The 19,470-nt window shown below is 45.4% G+C and overlaps 3 protein-coding genes across 3 annotated transcripts; 1 reads left to right on the top strand and 2 right to left on the bottom strand.

Moving 5' to 3' along the window:
* Window positions 1-290: 290 nt before the first annotated feature.
* LOC115828803 (zona pellucida sperm-binding protein 3-like) lies at window positions 291-4,370 on the bottom strand. The gene is made up of 9 exons (XM_030792901.1): window positions 4,265-4,370; window positions 3,325-3,479; window positions 2,998-3,093; window positions 2,716-2,788; window positions 2,376-2,553; window positions 1,839-1,956; window positions 1,408-1,493; window positions 953-1,065; window positions 291-343 (listed from the first exon to the last, which is right to left on the bottom strand). The coding sequence occupies exons 1-9, from the start codon at window positions 4,368-4,370 to the stop codon at window positions 291-293; spliced, it is 978 nt and encodes a 325-aa protein (XP_030648761.1).
* Window positions 4,371-4,495: 125 nt separating this feature from the next.
* LOC115828802 (zona pellucida sperm-binding protein 3-like) lies at window positions 4,496-8,668 on the bottom strand. The gene is made up of 10 exons (XM_030792900.1): window positions 8,279-8,668; window positions 8,046-8,161; window positions 7,862-7,965; window positions 7,401-7,578; window positions 6,974-7,091; window positions 6,281-6,366; window positions 5,848-6,032; window positions 5,548-5,724; window positions 5,375-5,458; window positions 4,496-4,722 (listed from the first exon to the last, which is right to left on the bottom strand). The coding sequence occupies exons 1-10, from the start codon at window positions 8,666-8,668 to the stop codon at window positions 4,496-4,498; spliced, it is 1,665 nt and encodes a 554-aa protein (XP_030648760.1).
* A 913-nt stretch (window positions 8,669-9,581) lies between these two features.
* taf6 (TAF6 RNA polymerase II, TATA box binding protein (TBP)-associated factor) lies at window positions 9,582-19,380 on the top strand. The gene is made up of 15 exons (XM_030792805.1): window positions 9,582-9,616; window positions 10,462-10,619; window positions 12,447-12,533; window positions 12,731-12,884; window positions 13,052-13,108; window positions 13,216-13,335; window positions 13,874-13,995; window positions 14,127-14,204; window positions 14,525-14,626; window positions 14,974-15,156; window positions 15,351-15,425; window positions 16,506-16,631; window positions 16,872-17,045; window positions 17,507-17,698; window positions 19,066-19,380. Exons 2-15 carry the CDS (start codon window positions 10,464-10,466, stop codon window positions 19,366-19,368), a joined length of 1,929 nt encoding a protein of 642 aa, XP_030648665.1. The 5' UTR covers window positions 9,582-9,616; window positions 10,462-10,463; the 3' UTR covers window positions 19,369-19,380.
* Window positions 19,381-19,470: the final 90 nt, after the last annotated feature.

Raw genomic sequence — 19,470 nt, 5'->3', positions numbered from 1 at the left:
GCGCGCGCACACACACACACACACACACACACACCTGAGGGGGACGCTACTACACTAAACACCCTTAAAACATAAATCTGGCGCTACGTTAACTAAAAATCTTGCCGTCACGTGATCTCGAAGTGCCTTTCTCAACCATCAAGTCTTGTGGTCACCTCAGTTTGGTTTGTCAAAAATCTGAACGGCCAACTATGGATCATTCAGCCAATAAACACGGACACCAACTGTGTTTATGCTCATTTATTTCTCTCAGTAAGCACTCAAAAAAAAAAACAAAACCCAAAAAACACTCAGTCCAGAACAGTAATGGGTCCCAGAGTAACCAGTTTCCTCCCAAAGGCCTCTGTAGGAAAGGGAGAGCAAAGATGCAGGACTACAGTCAAGACTGGGCAAGGAAAAGCCATATAAACACATCTCTAATCACAACACAGTCAGCATGAGCTGTGTGTTTGAGCTGAGTTTTGTAAGATTACATTATCAGGTTTTACCAGATGCTTTATGGTTGGGCAGGGATAGGACAGTCAATATAAGATTGGCTGTTTAAAAAACAGAAAAATAAAGGAAACCTGACATCTTTTTTTTTTTGCATGCAAAAAAGACACAAAACCCAGAGCTGACTGGTGCCAGCGAAGACAAAAAGCCTGAGACACATCCGTGGTCACCAAGAATACAGAACACACTGTATGAGTGTATGAGGACACGGGGAACACGTGTAGAATATATGAGGAAACGGGGAACACGTGTAGAATGTATGGGGACACGAGGAACACGTGTAGAATGTATGGGGACACGGGGAACACGTGTAGAATGTATGGGGACACGGGGAACACGTGTAGAATTATGAGGACACGGGGAACACGTGTAGAATGTATGGGGACACGGGGAACACGTGTAGAATGTATGGGGACACGGGGAACAATGTGCAGGTGAGCTGCATGTTTGCCGTGTTTACCTGGACCAGTGAGGCTGGTTTGGTCCTGTTGTTTAGACTGGTCAGAGTTTCTGACATCACACAAAGAGTCACAGCACTGACACACCTCATTCTGTCCATCCATGCTCATCCACCTTTAAGACACAAACACCAAAATCCCACAAAATTAGATGATCATTGAGATGATTAGGAGCTGACGTGAAAATGCAGGTATTTAAATAAGTGACGTCACTCATGAATTCTGACAATATCTCTACAGCAGCGAAATTTAAAAAAAAAAAAAAAAAAAAATGAAACCCACTGTGGAAACAGCATCTCTGTTTTTTCTGCTCTGCTCCGAGTCAGAACGTAGGAATAGATCAGTCAGCTGACCCATGATCAGTGATATTACCAATGAGAGCAGTCAGAGCGTAGGAATAGATCAGTCAGCTGACCCATGATCAGTGATATTACCAATGAGAGCATGTACAGCTCACCTGGTCCCTGTGTACATACACGCTTTCTTAACAGAGCTCACACCCTGGGCTGCAGCACCAGCCTTCAGCAGACATGTGATATAGATCTACAACACACGGAGAGAGAGAGAGACACTGAGGTACATAAAAAAAAAATCTTTTTTTTTCTTTTTTTTTTAATGGTCCAAAGAGAGTAAATGTATTAAATCTGAATGTGCATATTCATGTTTTGATCTTAAGGTCAACCAAATTAGAATTTAATTTGAAATTTCAGAGATGCTACTTTTGGATAGAGAAAGCAACCAGATAAGCTGGAAGAGGGCATTAACAGAGAGCTCAGAGCAGTGAGAGGTGTGAGGCGTGTTAATGGAGAAAATGAGTCTGTGTAGTGTTGTACACTGCATCTAACAGGCATCACGGCAGGACTCTGCTCCACAGAATTATCAACTCACCGTGTATCGGGAATCCTGGTGAAAGCGGGAAGCGTCCATCTGTAGCTGAAGGGTGTGGTTCTGTTTCCTCTGGAGGAACTGGGTGGTAAAGTTCACCTCATGGGAACCAGTCAGGCACCTGGAGAAAAATCCAAAGAGCAAAATGTCCGTCTGGGTCAGTCCTCATCCTGAACGACTCATTAAAATAACTCTGAGCAACTGTGTTTAGGATGGGGAAAAATAAGACTTGAGAGATTGGAAGGGATTTGGTCCAAGAATTAAAGGTCAAAATATAAATGCATTTGTGTGTGTGTGTGTGTGTGTGTAGGTTTGAGTAGGTTTCAGTCTCAGGTCAGGTCTAGAGGGCCCTGTCTGGTCTCTCAGGTCTAGACATGCTCTTCAGTACAGTCAGTTAGGGGTCACTGTAAACCCACTCTCAGTACAACACCAGTTACTGGTGAAGATGGCCCAGACTCAATGGTTTGGGTGACGTTTGTATGCAAATAGACAGTTATTTGTTGGAGAGCAAAATTTAGAGGTCGGGGGAGCATAACAGACCCGTGGTTCTGAATGAGGACATATCTGGGCACGGTGTCCGTGTTTGCGTCCCAGGTGGCCACGCAGCTGTCCAGAAAGAGTCTGAGGGGGGTGGGTTCTGTGCTTTGTACCGATCCCTCAATATTCATGAGGTCACCAGGCCGATAGACGTTGGAGGATCTTTCAAACTTCCAGTCATCTGTCGAGGTGGAGCAGAGCAGAGCTGGGCCCCATGTCTTTTAGGTTACAGATAATCGCTGCATATTTTAAAAACACACTGCAAGACAACATGCGTCAATCAAAATGCCAAGCGCGTTAAACTGCAAACTGAGCGACAGCTTAAGAGACTCAAGGCCAGTACACGTCATCAGTCTGAGGGAGAAGTCCAGTGACGCCACAGCACTGCGTTTGGTGGTGGACGACTTCAGACTCGGCTTCAACAAAGAACTGCTCACAAAATGGGTCCTAAAAGAGATACAGAAAGTGAGGTTTTCTGAGGCCAGTTTCCCCTGACAAAGGCCTTGACGAGACATTGGGAATATGACGGTATGTTCCGTAAGTAAAACTGTAAATGCATTCGGCCGTTGCCGCGGCAAGCTGCCTACTCGCGAGGGAATACACACCTTTTATAATGACACCTTACCGGGACGGCTGTACCAGCGGCCCTGATGATACCGGCAGCGTTCTTCATTGGCGAGTAAACCAGCGAGTTCGAGTAGACTATGAAGTCTTCTTCCACCTAAGAGTTTAATGGTGAAGATGCATGTACAACGTCGTAACACTATGACACCATCACACCACAACACGGTTGGATCGTGTATGGGGTACACTTTCCCATAAACCAGGACGATTTACATCCGCCGCCATGCAAATAAACGATTTAAATCCGTCACTGGTTCAGTATAATTATGTAGGCTATATCCCCTTTATAATATATTTGAGGGTATATGCTGTCTACATCGATACCTACGTTTAACCGTGAACCGCATTCGTGCAGAGCTGCTTTAATGACGTACTCCGAGTCTCCATGAGGGACGGCACGACACTCCTGTTGATTGATCCATTCAGCGTTTCCCAGGTGCAACTCACTGGACAGAACTCGGCGTCCGTTACCGTAGAGATCCGCTGGAATCAGGAGTATCATATGTGTTTCTGTGCATTTCAGCAGAATCGTTGCGGCCCCGCTTGATAAATCGCCTTTCTTATTATTTGCATCACTCTTGTATTGCCTTGAATCTGGTCCCAGTTTTGGTCCATCTTTCAAATTGCCGATTCCGCTTGTGATTTGGAAAGATAGCGACAAAAGTAGAATTTTGAGTTCGACTCGTTCTTTGAATCTCATTGTGGTGACTAACCTAGTCAAGGAGCTGCAACGCATGTTTGGATGACATTTGAGGGTGTCTGCAATTATGATTAATTACCAGGACCTGTTAAGGCCTTCTCAGTTGGGGGAGGGACAGATTTCGTGGTAAGTAATGCCACCATAGTTCACTGCCATTGCACCCTGATATTCACAGTGACTGGGTGGTACAACCTCTCTGACCCCCCTGCAGGTTAAATGAATAGTCATACCACAGGAAGCCTAGTGTATGAGTGGGCTCATTAGAACAGTCAGATAAACTGTTTAAAAGAACACGCAGGGTTTACCATGCCTTCATTAGTCACTGACTGACAGATTACAATTTCCCCCATATACCCACTGGTCTGCCAGCATAACTAAAAGGTCATCCCAGGGCCAAGAGTAAACCTGAGAACCATTACTCACTGCTCTAAACACGATTCCACACTCAGAACACTGTCCGTCATTACCATAATAGTGCAAACATACTCTGTGCAGTTCAGACATATTCTCCATTTTTATCATAACATAGGGGACAATCTTCCTGTCACTCCTTTTATTTCCACCGTACACTGGAAATGCAGGTCGGTCATGTCAGAACCGGCCGACAGGGGCAGACAGGCCTCTCTAAGCTCTGATGCGCTGAGGATCTTAGAGCACTGTATCATCTGACTCATATCTGCATAGGTGAGGCTTTTATTCCCGATACCCACTGGTCCCTATACACAAATAAACCCACGACAGAAGCACACATGGTTTGGAACGTTTATTTCTCAAACCAGTGAGGTCCGCCGAATAAGGATCATTTCTCTGGGCTCGTGTCTTTGGTGCTGAAGGTGGTCGTAGGAGAGGGGGGAGGAGATGCTTTGGACTCTTCCTGTTCGTCCTTTGCACCGGGGTCCAGTGTTCTTGGAATGGGAACGCTGCTGTCTTTCCCAGCGTGTTCCGAGCCAGGTGGATCCTCTCTCTCTGCTGACGCTGCTGTAGTTATGGGATCTATAGTTGGAGAATCGATTAAGTGTTCCAACGCTGCAAAAATTCAGACATCACCATGTTTAAGTGACACTCAACATATACACACACACACAGTATTCAAGTATAGTCCAACACTGCATTGTTCAAGGAAATACCTTTAAATTATTCATTATTGGAAGAAGGAACTCTAGTAATTAAGCATACCAAATCAAATGTGGACTAGTAATAGAATGTTAAACTAACATTGACACTTCATGTTTTACACACACACACACACACACCTCTCTCTAAGAGCCAGGAGTTACACCCCTCTCCCCACATCTACTGAGCATGTCTATAGACATGTAAGCTGCTTTTCTCTTTTAAAAGTTAAAGTTTTAATGAGCAGGAACCCCTGGGCTCCTGACATATTCCTATACATTTTGAAATGGGTACATGCATGGCAACTGGTCCTGTCTCTCTCTCTCTCTCTCTCTCTCTCACACACACACACACACCTTTAGCTGATAGAGCTCCAACCCTCCAGTGCCTGGCAGCCTCAGTCCCGTCTGAGTCCGGCTCTGCTGTAGTGGTGTTCAGCTCCTTTGTCAGTCTCGGTGTCGGGGTAGGAGTGGACTCCATATCCTCCAGGTCTAGGGGAAAATGTATATTACTGTATTTATAATAAAGTTTGAAATGGTTTAGGAAACACTACTCTGGTCAGTACCCATCAGCCACGAGGGCACAGAAACGCCGTCCAGTTTGTTAGCACTGCTCATCGCTCTGCCGTGCGGTGCAAAGGGCTGTTTATCTGAATCCAAAAATAAAAACAGTTACACATACTGTTCCACTGAAATGGTTTCTGCATGAACAGTGACCACGTTGGAGCCCGGTACACACCCATCTTGGCGTTTTTGCCGTTTTTCCAGAGGCTGCTGTGTGGGATGGGTCTCCTGTCCCCTTTACTGGGAGATAATGCAGGAATGGCCTCCTGTCCAGCAGGGGGAGCCAAAGAGCCAAGCTTATGCTTCTTGGAAAAGACTGACAAAGGTCCTACTGCGGCATCTTGCCCAAATACTGAAATATCTCAACAACAATGACACATAGAAACATTAAAAGAAATGACCAAGTGTATAATAAAACATGCTAGCATTTCCCCACCCCAAAACCCAGAAATTCTCTCTTTAGAGCCAGCGCTACCGTTCCGTGATGTTGCAGATGGCCGTATTCTCTCAAACTGAGCTGGACTCTGCATTCTAGGCCTCAAGGGCATTCCAGAATACTGATGTGTTCCAGAATACGGATGGGTTCCAGAATACTGTAGAGTTTGATCCTGAGGCTGGCAGCTGTCACAACGCCAGTCCTCCCCATCTGCAGACGTCCATCTGAGGGAGAAACACAGACCAATTACAAGGGGTCATTCTGGGAGCTTGTAGGACCACCAAGACAAATTTACACAGGCGCACACGTGTCAGGTTTCAGCTCACATGAATTTGTTCACTTGTGTAATTAATTCAGGTGCCTTTACTCTGATCCGATTTACATTTTAAAAAAAAGGTCATGACAACCTCTGTGTGTGATTAAAAACATCCGCTGTTGGGTTTAGATCCAGAGGGCCCAGTGACACACAGACCTGCCATCACTGTAAGAGCAGGCCCTGGACTCTGGTTCTGTGTTGTCTGTGACTGGGTAGGCCCTCAGGTGACACGTAATGTAAATCTGTAGAATGGAAGAGCATGAATAACATGACATCTGTTAGGTCCAACAAATTATCCACCACAGGGACACTCCATCTCAACCTCAAAACCTGGTCTGGCTCAACCAGGGGATCCATACATCTGCATTGTTTCCAGCTAAGGAAGCTTTTACTGCTAGAATATTGAAACTGGGCCATCACACCCAGTGGAATGCAGCCTCTTTCCAGCATCCCAGAAGGACTTGGTTGGCATGTCCCAACCATAGCCTACACTATAAGGCATATACTGCACACAGTGCGCCAATTACACAAGTCAACATTCAGCATTGCCATTCACACACAGCTGTGCCCTCTCATCTCTCAGTTTAACCCAACACTACAGAACATGTCTCAGCTGATTAAGGACTTGATCAGCAACAGCCTGATGTAGGATCTGGTGGAAATTTTAGGGGGTTCATCAAAATAAACAGGTAAACACTGCCGTGAAAGGCAACACAGTGCAGTGGCACGAGTGTGATTACACAGGAATGTGATTTATGGTGGTTGTGGTGTACACAAATGCATTATTTAAAAAAAAACACTCATTTTATTTTAAAAAGAATTGTTCGTTTCTGTGGCGACAGGCACTACCTCCGAACTCTCCTCCTCATGGAAGCGGAAAGCATCCAGCTGTATGCGGAGTTTCTCTGACTGCACACGAGGCAGGTATCGGGAACGGGATGCAGTCAGCAGACTGTCCGTTAGACAACTGAAAGAGAGAATTCATCACACACAGCACATGACCGCTGGGTCTATTCACTGGAAGAGCTGACACTAAACACATCTGCTTTAATAAATTATTCAAATACACTTTAACTGTCTGAACCACCACCGGAGTTCACTCAAATCTTGGTTTCCATTTAAAGGTCATGAACTGGAAACCTCCTATGGCCACAAACATGCCCAGTACAGCCCAGCAATTAACAAGGTCCCTCTTATCCCGTACCAGCTCAGCCAAAGCATGTGTAGACTCAGAAACAGCGGCATGGTCTCCAGACCCGCGCGCGTGTTAGCTTACCCATGGTTCTGGATGAAGACATATCGCGGCACAGAGTTTAGATCAGGAGAGATGGTGGCCACACATTCCTCCACAAAAACACGCAGTTCCGTGTGGTATCCCATTTGATACGATGCCTGAATGTTTATAAAATCACCCAGGAAATACACTTTGGACACCCGCTCCGACAGCCAGTCACCTGCAGACAGACGGGGGCGGGTGGGGGTGTTACGAGGTAACGATGAGTTGGTTCTGAGGCACCTTTGAGTAAGACACCAGAGTTGTTTGACCTCTGCTTATTTAAAAGCACTGGACAAAGCCTCAGGTAATGGAACAGATATTAAAGATTTGAAAGATGTGATCAATTCAAATCCATGTCAATGGTTTCAATGAAAGACAAATGTTCTATAGGCTACATTTCAGAGATTGGAAGGGAACAGGCCATGTTTTGCTATTTAAATCAAACTGAACGGCATTGGTACTTGTCATAAGCGTCAGAGAGAAGTCCAGTGTGTCCACGGCAGACTGGGTCGAAGTGAACGCTATCCATGTCGGCTGGACAGAGTTACTGCTCAACTCGAACCTCCTGCAGAGAGAGGACGGAAAACGCTAAGAAAAAAAACTGGCCAATCGAAAATTACAGCTTACACAGAACACAAACTCTACCTGCCGTAATGGCATTCAACAGGAATCACGACTTCCTCCATTCTAATCAGTCCGTCAGGAGTAGGTGTAGGAGAGTAGACTAATAGGTTAGTGTAGATCAAGGAGTCATCTGTGATCTGGAGAAAGAGTTTGACAGTACAATATCACACAAGTTGTGATATGCGTGACCTCGTTAAACTCATCTAAACATTTCAGTTTGAGGCCACCAATTTGTACGGAGGCACTAATCGTACCCAGTGTCGCATGCCACAGTCTGTGAGAGCGACCGCAATAATGTATTCTTCAGGAGAGACGACTCTACCCCAACACGCCGCCCCGGGTTGGCTGTCAGCTCCGAGTCTGAGGTCTGTCACATCGATAGGGATACCGAGGCCAAAAAGATCCGCTTTCACCAGAATCTCAATGTAGTCCTCGTGACAGTATACGGCGACTGTTTTAACTCTTGTGTTAGGCTTGCTAATTGGCTCCTTAAGAGGATACGGAAACTTTTTCGCTGGTACAAATTGTAGCTGACTCGCCGGAAGCCGCTGTGGACTTTTCAAACTGTTTGGAACTGCCTCCAGAACATAACAGCGGGCAAACAGGGAGACTATCAAGAAGCTCAGTCTAAACATATTCTCCATGATCTAAAGCAAAACGCAAGGAGGAAATCTGCAATAGATCAGCGGATATTTCTGTATTAACTGAGGTTAGGCCAATAACCAGTGAACGAAAGCCTAGACATGCTTTATTAGGTACACCTATATCCAATCAGATTTAATTAAGGTTTTCGCCATTTTATGATTGAGTAATCAGCACCTCAAAGAACTTTTGAACCGACAGCAAATACTGGGAAAAATAGATTTGGCTTACGTTCACATTAACTGTGACCACGATTAATTATTTGAATCCTATCATTTTATATTTAGATAAAATCGTGTTGCGTATCCACCGTTGTTTTGTTTTCAGTCACCAGCTTTTGAACAATGTCTCGGATTGCTCATGAAACCAAAGAGTGTAACTCATCTGTAAAATCATATGGCTATTGTCTGTAAACGGTGAACTATTAAAGGAGCAATTTGACTTCATAGAAAGGGATGTGAACCTATCGTTATTTCCACAGTTCCCAAACGTTTTAATATTTGCGCCAACCTGAAATGGCATAACTAATCAATGGACGAAAACATCGAACTACACCTTACAGGGACATAAAAAAAAATGTTTCCTCACAAATCGGACCCATGACGTTTTGTTTTATAGTTGGGTTTACTCAATATAAAGTTTTTTGAAACCCTTATATACAGCAAAATATGACCTGAAAGTGAAGATTTCTTTCCCTCTTTGTAAGACATCATTATGTGATCCGTGTGCAGACAGGACCTTTCGACCAGAATCAAAATGGCGGAATTTCAGAAAAAGGGGTCGGAACTGAAAAGCATTAAACTGGAATAATAAACTCACTAATATTTCTGTTCTACAAATAAGTAGCTAAACAAACGGTGATCCACTGGTCATTGGAATAGTATTCCTTTAAATTTTATTTGTTTTTAACAACCTACTGTAACTATTCAACCAGCATCTGCTTTTCAAAGGTAAGAACGAGCATAAGGTGCTAAATGTACTTTGCGTGTATACGTGTTTGTGTATGGTGTCATGAGAACAGAGTTAGTTATAAAACGCGCGGTAGATTTTCTCGTTTACGTCATTTAAGGTTTGGAATCAAAGTCGTTTGACTTGCTCGGTCACCAACTTAATGGTGTCTTGCAGTAAGAGCACATCTGTGATTACCGTAGTGTGTGTGTGTGTGTTTGCGTGTGCGTGCGTGCGTGTATGTCAGCTGACTAGTAAGTTATTCTGCAGCACATGAAATAAAAACGACTTTTTTCAACTTTATTATGTTATTATGTGTTTCAAAATGTGCAAAATACACGAGAGCACGCGAAGATGCGTCAGAATTCGTGAATCTCTAATAGCAGCAGTTGAAAACAAACCACTGCTGACTCTTACTCAGAGTTGATAAATGACGTCAGTATTCTTAGCGTGAACTCCTACTTATTGACTCACGGATAAATCATATATTGATGCGAGTTATAATCGAACCCCTAGCCATTAACGAAATTTGTATACTATTACAATCACAGTGTCTGATCCAAGTGTTTAGGGAGTCGTCAAAAGAAGTGTTAAATTGTCTTGTCTCCCTCCTCTGTTCTCGTCTCTTTTTTAAACCTGCCTCTCTCTCGTCCTTTTTTTTTAAACCTGTAACCCTGTTTTTCCATTCCTCTACTGTTCTGTTCTTCTCTGTATCTCCAGCCTTTCTATTAAAGTGAAACATAACTTATGTTTTATTACTATTCATTGGATGTTTGTCCTCTCTGTCCGTCTGTGTGTGTGTGTGTCTGTGTGTGTGTGTGTGTGTGTGTGTGTGTCTCTCTCTCAGGCATGGCGGAGGAGCGCAGGCCAAAGCAGAACTCTGTGGTTCTGCCGACTGAGTCGATGAAGGCCATGGCGGAGTCAGTGGGAGTGAGCCAGCTGCAGGAGGACAGCTGTGTCGCCCTGAGTGAGGAGGTCAGCTACCGCATCAAAGAGATCGCACAGGTATCCCTCTATCACACAGGTATCATTCTATCACACAGGTATCCCTCTATCACACAGGTATCCCTCTATCACACAGCTACCGCATCACAGAGATTACACAGGTATCCCTCTATCACACAGGTATCCCTCTATCACACAGCTACCGCATCACAGAGATCACACAGGTATCCCTCTATCACACAGGTATCCCTCTATCACACAGCTACCACATCACAGAGAATCCACAGGTATCACTCTATCACACAGCTACCACATCACAGAGATCACACAGGTATCCCTCTATCATACAGGTATCCCTCTATCACACAGCTACCACATCACAGAGATCACACAGGTATCACTCTATCACACAGCTACCACATCACAGAGATCGCACAGGTATCCCTCTATCACACAGGTATCCCTCTATCACACAGCTACCGCATCAAAGAGATCACACAGGTATCCCTCTATCACACAGGTATCCCTCTATCACACAGGTATCCCTCTATCACACAGGCATCCCTCTATCACACAGGTATCCCTCTATCACACAGCTACCGCATCAAAGAGATCACACAGGTATCCCTCTATCACACAGGTATCCCTCTATCACACAGGTATCCCTCTATCACACAGGCATCCCTCTATCACACAGGTATCACTCTATCATACAGCTACTGCTGGACGAAGAACTTTTTCGTGCCACACGCGTTCGGACCCGTTCGCATGCAGTCCGCGATTTCACATAGGAAATGAGTGACTTCCAGTTGTTTCGGAGCTGAACCTACACAACAGTGTAAAGAGTTAATGTTAAGGCTTAACGCTTAGAACAAATAACACAACTCATAAACTCATAAAGTGAGGTTCACCACATAAAATAGATTTCACACATAACTTATAACTTAACTACACCACAGACTTCAGACGGCTAATACCACCTCAGAGGAGGTGTGTGCATTTTGTGTCTGTAGTTTGTTTATGTGCGTTGAGACTATAGGATGGTGGGGTGTGTTGAGTCTATAGGATGGTGGGGTGTGTTGAGTCTCTAGGATGGTGGGGTGTGTTGAGTCTCTAGGATGGTGGGGTGTGTTGAGTCTCTAGGATGGTGGGGTGTGTTGAGTCTATAGGATGGTGGGATGTGTTGAGTCTATAGGATGGTGGGGTGTGTTGAGACTATAGGATGGTGGGGTGTGTAGTGTGAATGTGTTTTCAGGATGATTTTGGAGATGTGTGTGGGGGGGGGTATGGAAGTGTGGAGTTGTGTGTGTGTGTGTGTGGTATGGTAGTGTGGAGATGTGTGTGTGTGGTATGGTAGTGTGGAGATGTGTGTGTGTGTGTGGTATGGTAGTGTGGAGAGGTGTGTGTGCGTGGTATGGTAGTGTGGAGATGTGTGTGTGTGGTATGGTAGTGTGGAGGTGTGTGTGTGTGTGTGTGGTAGGGTAGTGTGGAGATGTGTGTGTGTGTGTGGTATGGTATTGTGGAGATGTGTGTGTGTGTGTGTGTGTGTGTGTGTGTGTGGTATGGTAGTGTGGAGATGTGTGTGTGGTATGGCAGTGTGGAGGTGTGTGCGTGTGTGTGTGTGTGTGTGTGGGGGGGGGGGGGTATGGTAGTGTGGAGATGTGAGTGTGTGTGTGTGTGTGGTATGGTAGTGTGGAGATGTGTGTGTGTGTGTGTGTGTGTGTGTGTGGTATGGTAGTGTGGAGATGTGTGTGTGTGTGTGTGTGTGTGTGTGTGGTATGGTAGTGGTGAAATGTGTGTGTAGTGTGACTAGGTGATTGTGAGTGTCATGGGATTGGGCGATGGTGTGTGTTGTGTGATATGATTGGCTGGTATTTTTGTTTGCAGGATGCTCTGAAGTTCATGCATCATGGGAAAAGACGAAAGCTGACAACCAGCGATATTGACCACGCCCTGAAAATGAAGAATGTGGAGGTAGGAGACTGAGAGCAAGCTGTGTGTGTGTGTGTGTGTTTTGTCTGAGACACACACTATTACAGAAGCTTGTGAGTGTGAATGATGCCTCTGACACAAACAGAAGAAGTGAGCTTTGAATTCCTGTAGTACACATTGTAAGTGTGTAATAAATGAATAGTGTGTGTGTGTGTGTGTGTGTGTGTTTTTCTCTCTAGCCCCTGTATGGATTCCAGTCACAGGAGTTCATTCCGTTCCGTTTTGCCAGTGGGGGGGGCAGGGAGCTGCATTTCTATGAGGAAAAGGAAGTAGACCTGAGTGACATCATCAACACGCCCCTCCCCCGTGTCCCTCTGGATGTGTCACTCAAAGGTACTTACAGTCCCCCAACGCCAGTCACCGGAGCAGTGTCTCACACAGACGGACCTGTCTGCAGCGTTGTCTGACGCAGACACAGATGCGTGTGTGTATGTGTGTGTGTGTGTGTGTTTGTGTTTTAAATGTATAGTTTTTGAGTTTTGTGTTTGTGTTTTGTGTAGCTCACTGGTTGAGTATTGAAGGAGTGCAGCCTGCCATACCAGAGAACCCTCCCCCAGGTGAGACACTCCCCTCCGCTGACTCCTCGTCAGCAACATTCACTCACTCATATAGTCCTCACACGTACACGTCACTCACTGTTTCTCCCTCTCTCTCTCTCTCTCAGCCTCCAAAGAGCAGCAGAAACTGGAGTCCACAGAGCCACTCAAAGCAGTCAAGCCTGGACAGGAAGAGGAGGGGTCAATTCAGAACAAGGGTCAGGGAGCCACCTCTGCAGAAGTCAAAGGTCAGTGATCGATCCCTTCTGTTATTCTTAATGTCAGAGGTCATGTTGCAGGGCTGTCAGACACTTGGCATGGAGACGTCAGTGTGAAAAACGACGTGGACCAGAGTCTTGTGACTTGTGAAAACGTTTTGACGGAAAATCATGTCATCCCCACTGGTCTGACCTCCGAAATGCCCCCTCTCTCCCTGTCGTGTGTGTCTGACCTCTATCCAAGATGCTCTCTGTCTCTCTCTGTTGTCTGTGTCTGACCTGTGTCTAAAATGCCCTCTCTCGCTCTCTCTCTCTCGTGTGTGTCTGACCTGAGTCTAAAATGCCCTCTCTCTATCTGTTGTGGTTGTCTGACCTGTGTCTAAAATGCCCTCTCTCTCTCTCTCTCTCTCTCTCTCTCTCTCTCTATCTGTTGTGGTTGTCTGACCTGTGTCTAAAATGCCCTCTCTCTCTCTCTCTCTCTCTCTCTCTCTCTCTATCTGTTGTGTGTGTGTCTGACCTGTGTCTAAAATGCCCTCTCTCTCTCTCTCTGTGTTGTGTGTGTGTGTAGGGAAGGAGAAGCCTTTGATGCGGATGAAGCCACGCAGCACTCATGAGCTCTCTGTGGAGCAGCAGCTCTACTATAAAGAGATCACAGAGGCCTGTGTGGGCTCCTGCGAAGCCAAGAGAGCTGTAAGTGTGTGTGTGTGTGTGTGTGTGTGTGTGTGTGTGTGTGTGTGTGAAAACATGCTCTGGCACCGTTTGGTCATGGCCACTCTATCCGCATGCATGCTGATTTGCGTACTCTCTCTCCCCCCCTGTAGGAGGCGCTCCAGAGCATAGCCACAGACCCAGGCCTGTACCAGATGCTTCCACGATTCAGCACATTTATCTCAGAGGGCGTGAGTTTGTTACTCAGTCTTATTCTCTCCACTCACTTCTGTTTCAGCTACAACAGACACTTAAGGCCTAGAGCCAAAGAACCTCCCTCTCTCTCTATCTATCTATCTCTCTCTCTCTCTCTCTCTCTCTCTAGATCTCTCTCTGTCTCTCTAGGTTCCTCTGTCTCTATCTCTCTGTCTTTCTTCCTCTCTCTATCTCTCTGTCTCTCTCTTCCTATGTTGCAAGAATGATGGTGTCAAAACGAGTGTGACAATGTCACTTCCCCACGTTTGTGTTTGTGTTAGTGCATGTGATCAAACAGCCTTTCCCTCTCTCTCAGGTTCGGGTGAATGTTGTGCAGAATAATTTGGCTCTGTTGATCTATTTAATGAGGATGGTTAAAGCTCTGATGGATAACCCAACACTTTACTTAGAGAAATATGTAAGTCTTACCCAGCACATCACACATGTACACAATAATTACAGTTCATTTATATTTCCACACCAAATATGAAATGAAACAGACCAGTAAAACACAGCAACTCCATGGCACATTTCATAATTTTTGACACCTAGAAAATCTAAAGAACCCCATAAAACACTGTGTTGCCATAGTTTTGTTTGTGATAAATACATAAATTATTGCATAAATATCTGATGCATAACTATCTGTCTGAATATGTGTGTGTGTGTTGCGTCCGTGTGTATGTGTTACCTGTCTGTGTGTGTGTTCCGTGTGTGTGTACGTGTTACCTGTGTGTGTGTGTGTGCGCGTGCGTGCGTGCGTAGCTGCATGAGTTGATCCCGGCCGTGGTGACGTGTATAGTGAGTAAACAGCTGTGTCTCAGGCCTGATGTGGATAATCACTGGGCCCTCAGAGACTTCGCTGCCAGACTGATGGCCCAGAGCTGCAAAACCTTCAGTACCACTACCAACAACATCCAGTCTCGCATCACCAAAACCTTCACCAAGGTACCGCCCTCACGCTTCGTCTGTCTGTCTGTGTGTGTGTGTGTGTGTGTGTGTGTGTGTGTGTGTGTGTGTGTGTAGCATCGTTAGATATAGACCAGACAGGATTATTGGTCAGGTTATTCTATAAGTTCTTATGCAGATGAATGGGACATTTGGCACTGGAGAGTGATAGTATTTATCTCTCTCTCTGTCAGAGCTGGTTGGATGAGAAGACTCAGTGGACCACGCGTTACGGCTGTATCGCTGGACTGGCAGAACTTGGCCCAGATGTGAGTCTGGCCCTAAATCCATCCGTCAGTCTGTCCATCTACCTGTCCGTCCATCATCCGCTCACTACTATGGCCTTTTGACTGTTAATATTATGGCCCCATTTCTAATCTTTGGTGTCTTATCACTCCTTTTTAATGAATATCTTCTATCCCCACTGGTCCACTCACTCACACATTCATTCACTGACACAATCACACATTAACGCACACAATCATACATTCACTCATTCACTCACAGAATCACACATTCACACACTAACTCACACATTCACACATTAACTCACACAATTATTCATTTACTCACTCATTCATTCACACATTCACTCACTTGTTCTCTCAAACAATCAGACATTCACTCACTCACTCGCCTATTCACTCAGTCACTCACACGTATACACGTACAATCACTCACTCTCTGTATTTCATAATACCCTCCTCTTCATTCTCTCTCTCTCATTCTCAATGCTGCCCTCCTCTGTGTCTCTCTCTCTCTCTCTCTCTCTCATTCTCAATGCTGCCCTCCTCTGTGTCTCTCTCTCTCTCTCTCTCTCTCTCATTCTCAATGCTGCCCTCCTCTGTGTCTCTCTCTCTCTCTCTCTCTCTCTCTCATTCTCAATGCTGCCCTCCTCTGTGTCTCTCTCTCTCTCTCTCTCTCATTCTCAATGCTGCCCTCCTCTGTGTCTCTCTCTCTCTCTCTCTCTCTCTCTCTCTCATTCTCAATGCTGCCCTCCTCTGTGTCTCTCTCTCTCTCTCTCTCTCTCTCTCTCATTCTCAATGCTGCCCTCCTCTGTGTCTCTCTCTCTCTCTCTCTCTCTCTCTCATTCTCAATGCTGCCCTCCTCTGTGTCTCTCTCTCTCTCTCTCTCTCTCTCTCATTCTCAATGCTGCCCTCCTCTGTGTCTCTCTCTCTCTCTCTCTCTCTCATTCTCAATGCTGCCCTCCTCTGTGTCTCTCTCTCTCTCTCTCTCTCTCTCTCTCTCTCTCATTCTCAATGCTGCCCTCCTCTGTGTCTCTCTCTCTCTCTCTCTCTCTCTCTCTCATTCTCAATGCTGCCCTCCTCTGTGTCTCTCTCTCTCTGTAGGTTATAAAGACGTTGATAATTCCACGGCTGCCGGTGGAAGGTGCCCGTATTAAAGCGGTGATGGAGGGGCCAGTGGTGTCCAACATCGATAAGATCGGAGCAGAGCATGTCCAGAGCCTGCTCCTGGTGAGAACGTACACACACACACACACACACACACACACACGGTTGTTAACCTCTTAACCTCCGCTCAGTGCCTCAGGGCATCCTTATAAAGACAGACTGCATACTAATAGAACTCCTCTAGTTAATCAGTCCATACACAGTAATGTAGAGGACATACACACTCAGAGTCTCCTTAAATACACTGCACAGACATGTCACAGGACTGAGGGATCAGGTTGTTGTTTTTGGTGTGTGTTTCAGAAACACTGTGCAAGTGTGATAGCCAAAACGCGGCCTGTGCCTGATGTGGTGGATCAGTACCGGACCGATTACGGGTACCTCGGGCCCATGCTGTGTTCACACGTGGTCAAGGCCCGAGCACAGGCTGCACTGCAGGCCCAACAAGTCAACAGAACCACTCTGACCATCACTCAGGTACACACACACACACACACACACATACATACTTCTACTGTGTGCATTCTGTAACACAACAGGACCTGTTTTAAGAGCCTTCACATCACCACAACCAAAAAATAACATTTAGCACACTCTAATAACATTACCACATTCATAACATTACCACTCTAATAACATTACCACACTCATAACATTTACCACACTAATAACATTACCACATTCATAACATTTACCACACTAATAACATTACCACAGTCATAACATTACCACTCTAATAACATTACCACATTCATAACATTACCACTCTAATAACATTACCACATTCATAACATTACCACTCTAATAACATTACCACACTCATAACATTACCACACTCATAACATTACCACATTCATAACATTTACCACACACAACGTTACTCCCTGTACAGTATATGTAGGAATACTGACTCATGACTGTGTTTCTCCTGTCTGTAGCCAAGGCCCACTTTGACAGGGTCTCAGAGTGGTTTGGGGGGGTCCACGGGGTCTCGCACTCCCAGCATCATCAAAGTGCCAAGTTCCCTCACCCTTATGTCCACACGCCCGGGAACGCCCACTCAGCCGTCACCTCCGGCCACCAAGTACATCGTCATGGCAACCAGCGCTGGTGCCGCTTCCACCCAGCAGGTACCACAGATGACAGGGCTGGTAGTGTGGGGCAGACCAGTTCACTTTACCTGACTCTTCTCATGTTTATAGATGGACAGACCAGTTCACTTGACCTGACTCTTCTCATGTTTATAGATGGACAGACCAGTTCACTTTACCTGACTCTTCTCATATTTATAGATGGACAGACCAGTTCACTTGACCCGACTCTTCTCACAGTTATAGATGGACAGACCAGTTCACTTGACCTGACTCTTCTCATGTTTATAGATGGACAGACCAGTTCACTTGACCTGACTCTTCTCACAGTTATAGATGGACAGACCAGTTCACTTTACCTGACTCTTCTCATATTTATAGATGGACAGACCAGTTCACTTGACCCGACTCTTCTCACAGTTATAGATGGACAGACCAGTTCACTTGACCTGACTCTTCTCATGTTTATAGATGGACAGACCAGTTCACTTGACCTGACTCTTCTCACAGTTATAGATGGACAGACCAGTTCACTTTACCTGACTCTTCTCATATTTATAGATGGACAGACCAGTTCACTTGACCTGACTCTTCTCACAGTTATAGATGGACAGACCAGTTCACTTGACCTGACTCTTCTCACAGTTATAGATGGACAGACCAGTTCACTTGACCTGACTCTTCTCACGTTTATAGATGGACAGACCAGTTCACTTTTCCTGACTCTTCTCACAGTTATAGATGGACAGACCAGTTCACTTTTCCTGACTCCTCTCATGTTTATAGATGGACAGACCAGTTCACTTTTCCTGACTCTTCTCATGTTTATAGATGGACAGACCAGTTCACTTTTCCTGACTCTTCTCATGTTTATAGATGGACAGACCAGTTCACTTTTCCTGACTCTTCTCATGTTTATAGATGGACAGACCAGTTCACTTTTCCTGACTCTTCTCATGTTTATAGATGGACAGTTGTCTCAGGTGTCAGTCAGCCCATGGAAGGGCATGGCACAATCCTCAGGCCCCTTTTCACCTGGGTCCTTACGCTTCAGCAGCCTGGAAGGCACACACACACACACACATATGTACGCACACACACACACACACACACACACACACACACACACTCTCTTTAAATGAGACACTTTGAGAAGCAAAAATATTACTTTGACCATGAACAGTTTTACTGTAGTAAATACAATACATAATCAATATAATACATAATAATTATAATATGAAATAAATAATAATAGATTATTTTATTATCAGATTCATATCAGCCAGTTTGACAACAGCCATCAGTCGTTTCCTTGACAGCTAGAGTCGTGATAATCTTTAATCTGACTGCAGTCATGTGTAAATCTATCATCTGTAATCTGTTAATCTGTAATCTGTCTTCCGCAGGTGATCACACTCAGCTCCTCACAGTCTGGCTCTCCAGTCACCACTACAGTTCCCAGCACACCCACCTCTCTGCAGCCGCTGGTCAAACTGGAGTCAGGGGGTGCAGGGACAGTGGCCGGTTCACGCCCACTCCAGAAATACATCGTCGTATCTCTGCCTTCATCATCGTCATCATCATCATCATCAACATCCCTGGAGAATAAAGGCGTGCTTCCCCCCTCTACCTCACCCATCACCATGGAAACTGGCGTCAAGATTGAACGCTCTGAATCTCCAGCAGCAAGCACACAGTCCCCACACTGATAGGATCAAACACACACACACACACACACACACACACACACACACATCTACACAGTCCCCACACTGATAGGATCAAACACACACACACACACACACATCTAC

The sequence above is a fragment of the Chanos chanos genome, chromosome 15 (genome assembly GCF_902362185.1).
Source record: "Chanos chanos chromosome 15, fChaCha1.1, whole genome shotgun sequence".
NCBI lineage: Eukaryota > Metazoa > Chordata > Actinopteri > Gonorynchiformes > Chanidae > Chanos > Chanos chanos.
Note: the sequence above shows the minus strand (reverse complement) of the source record. Positions and strands in the feature narration are given on the sequence as shown.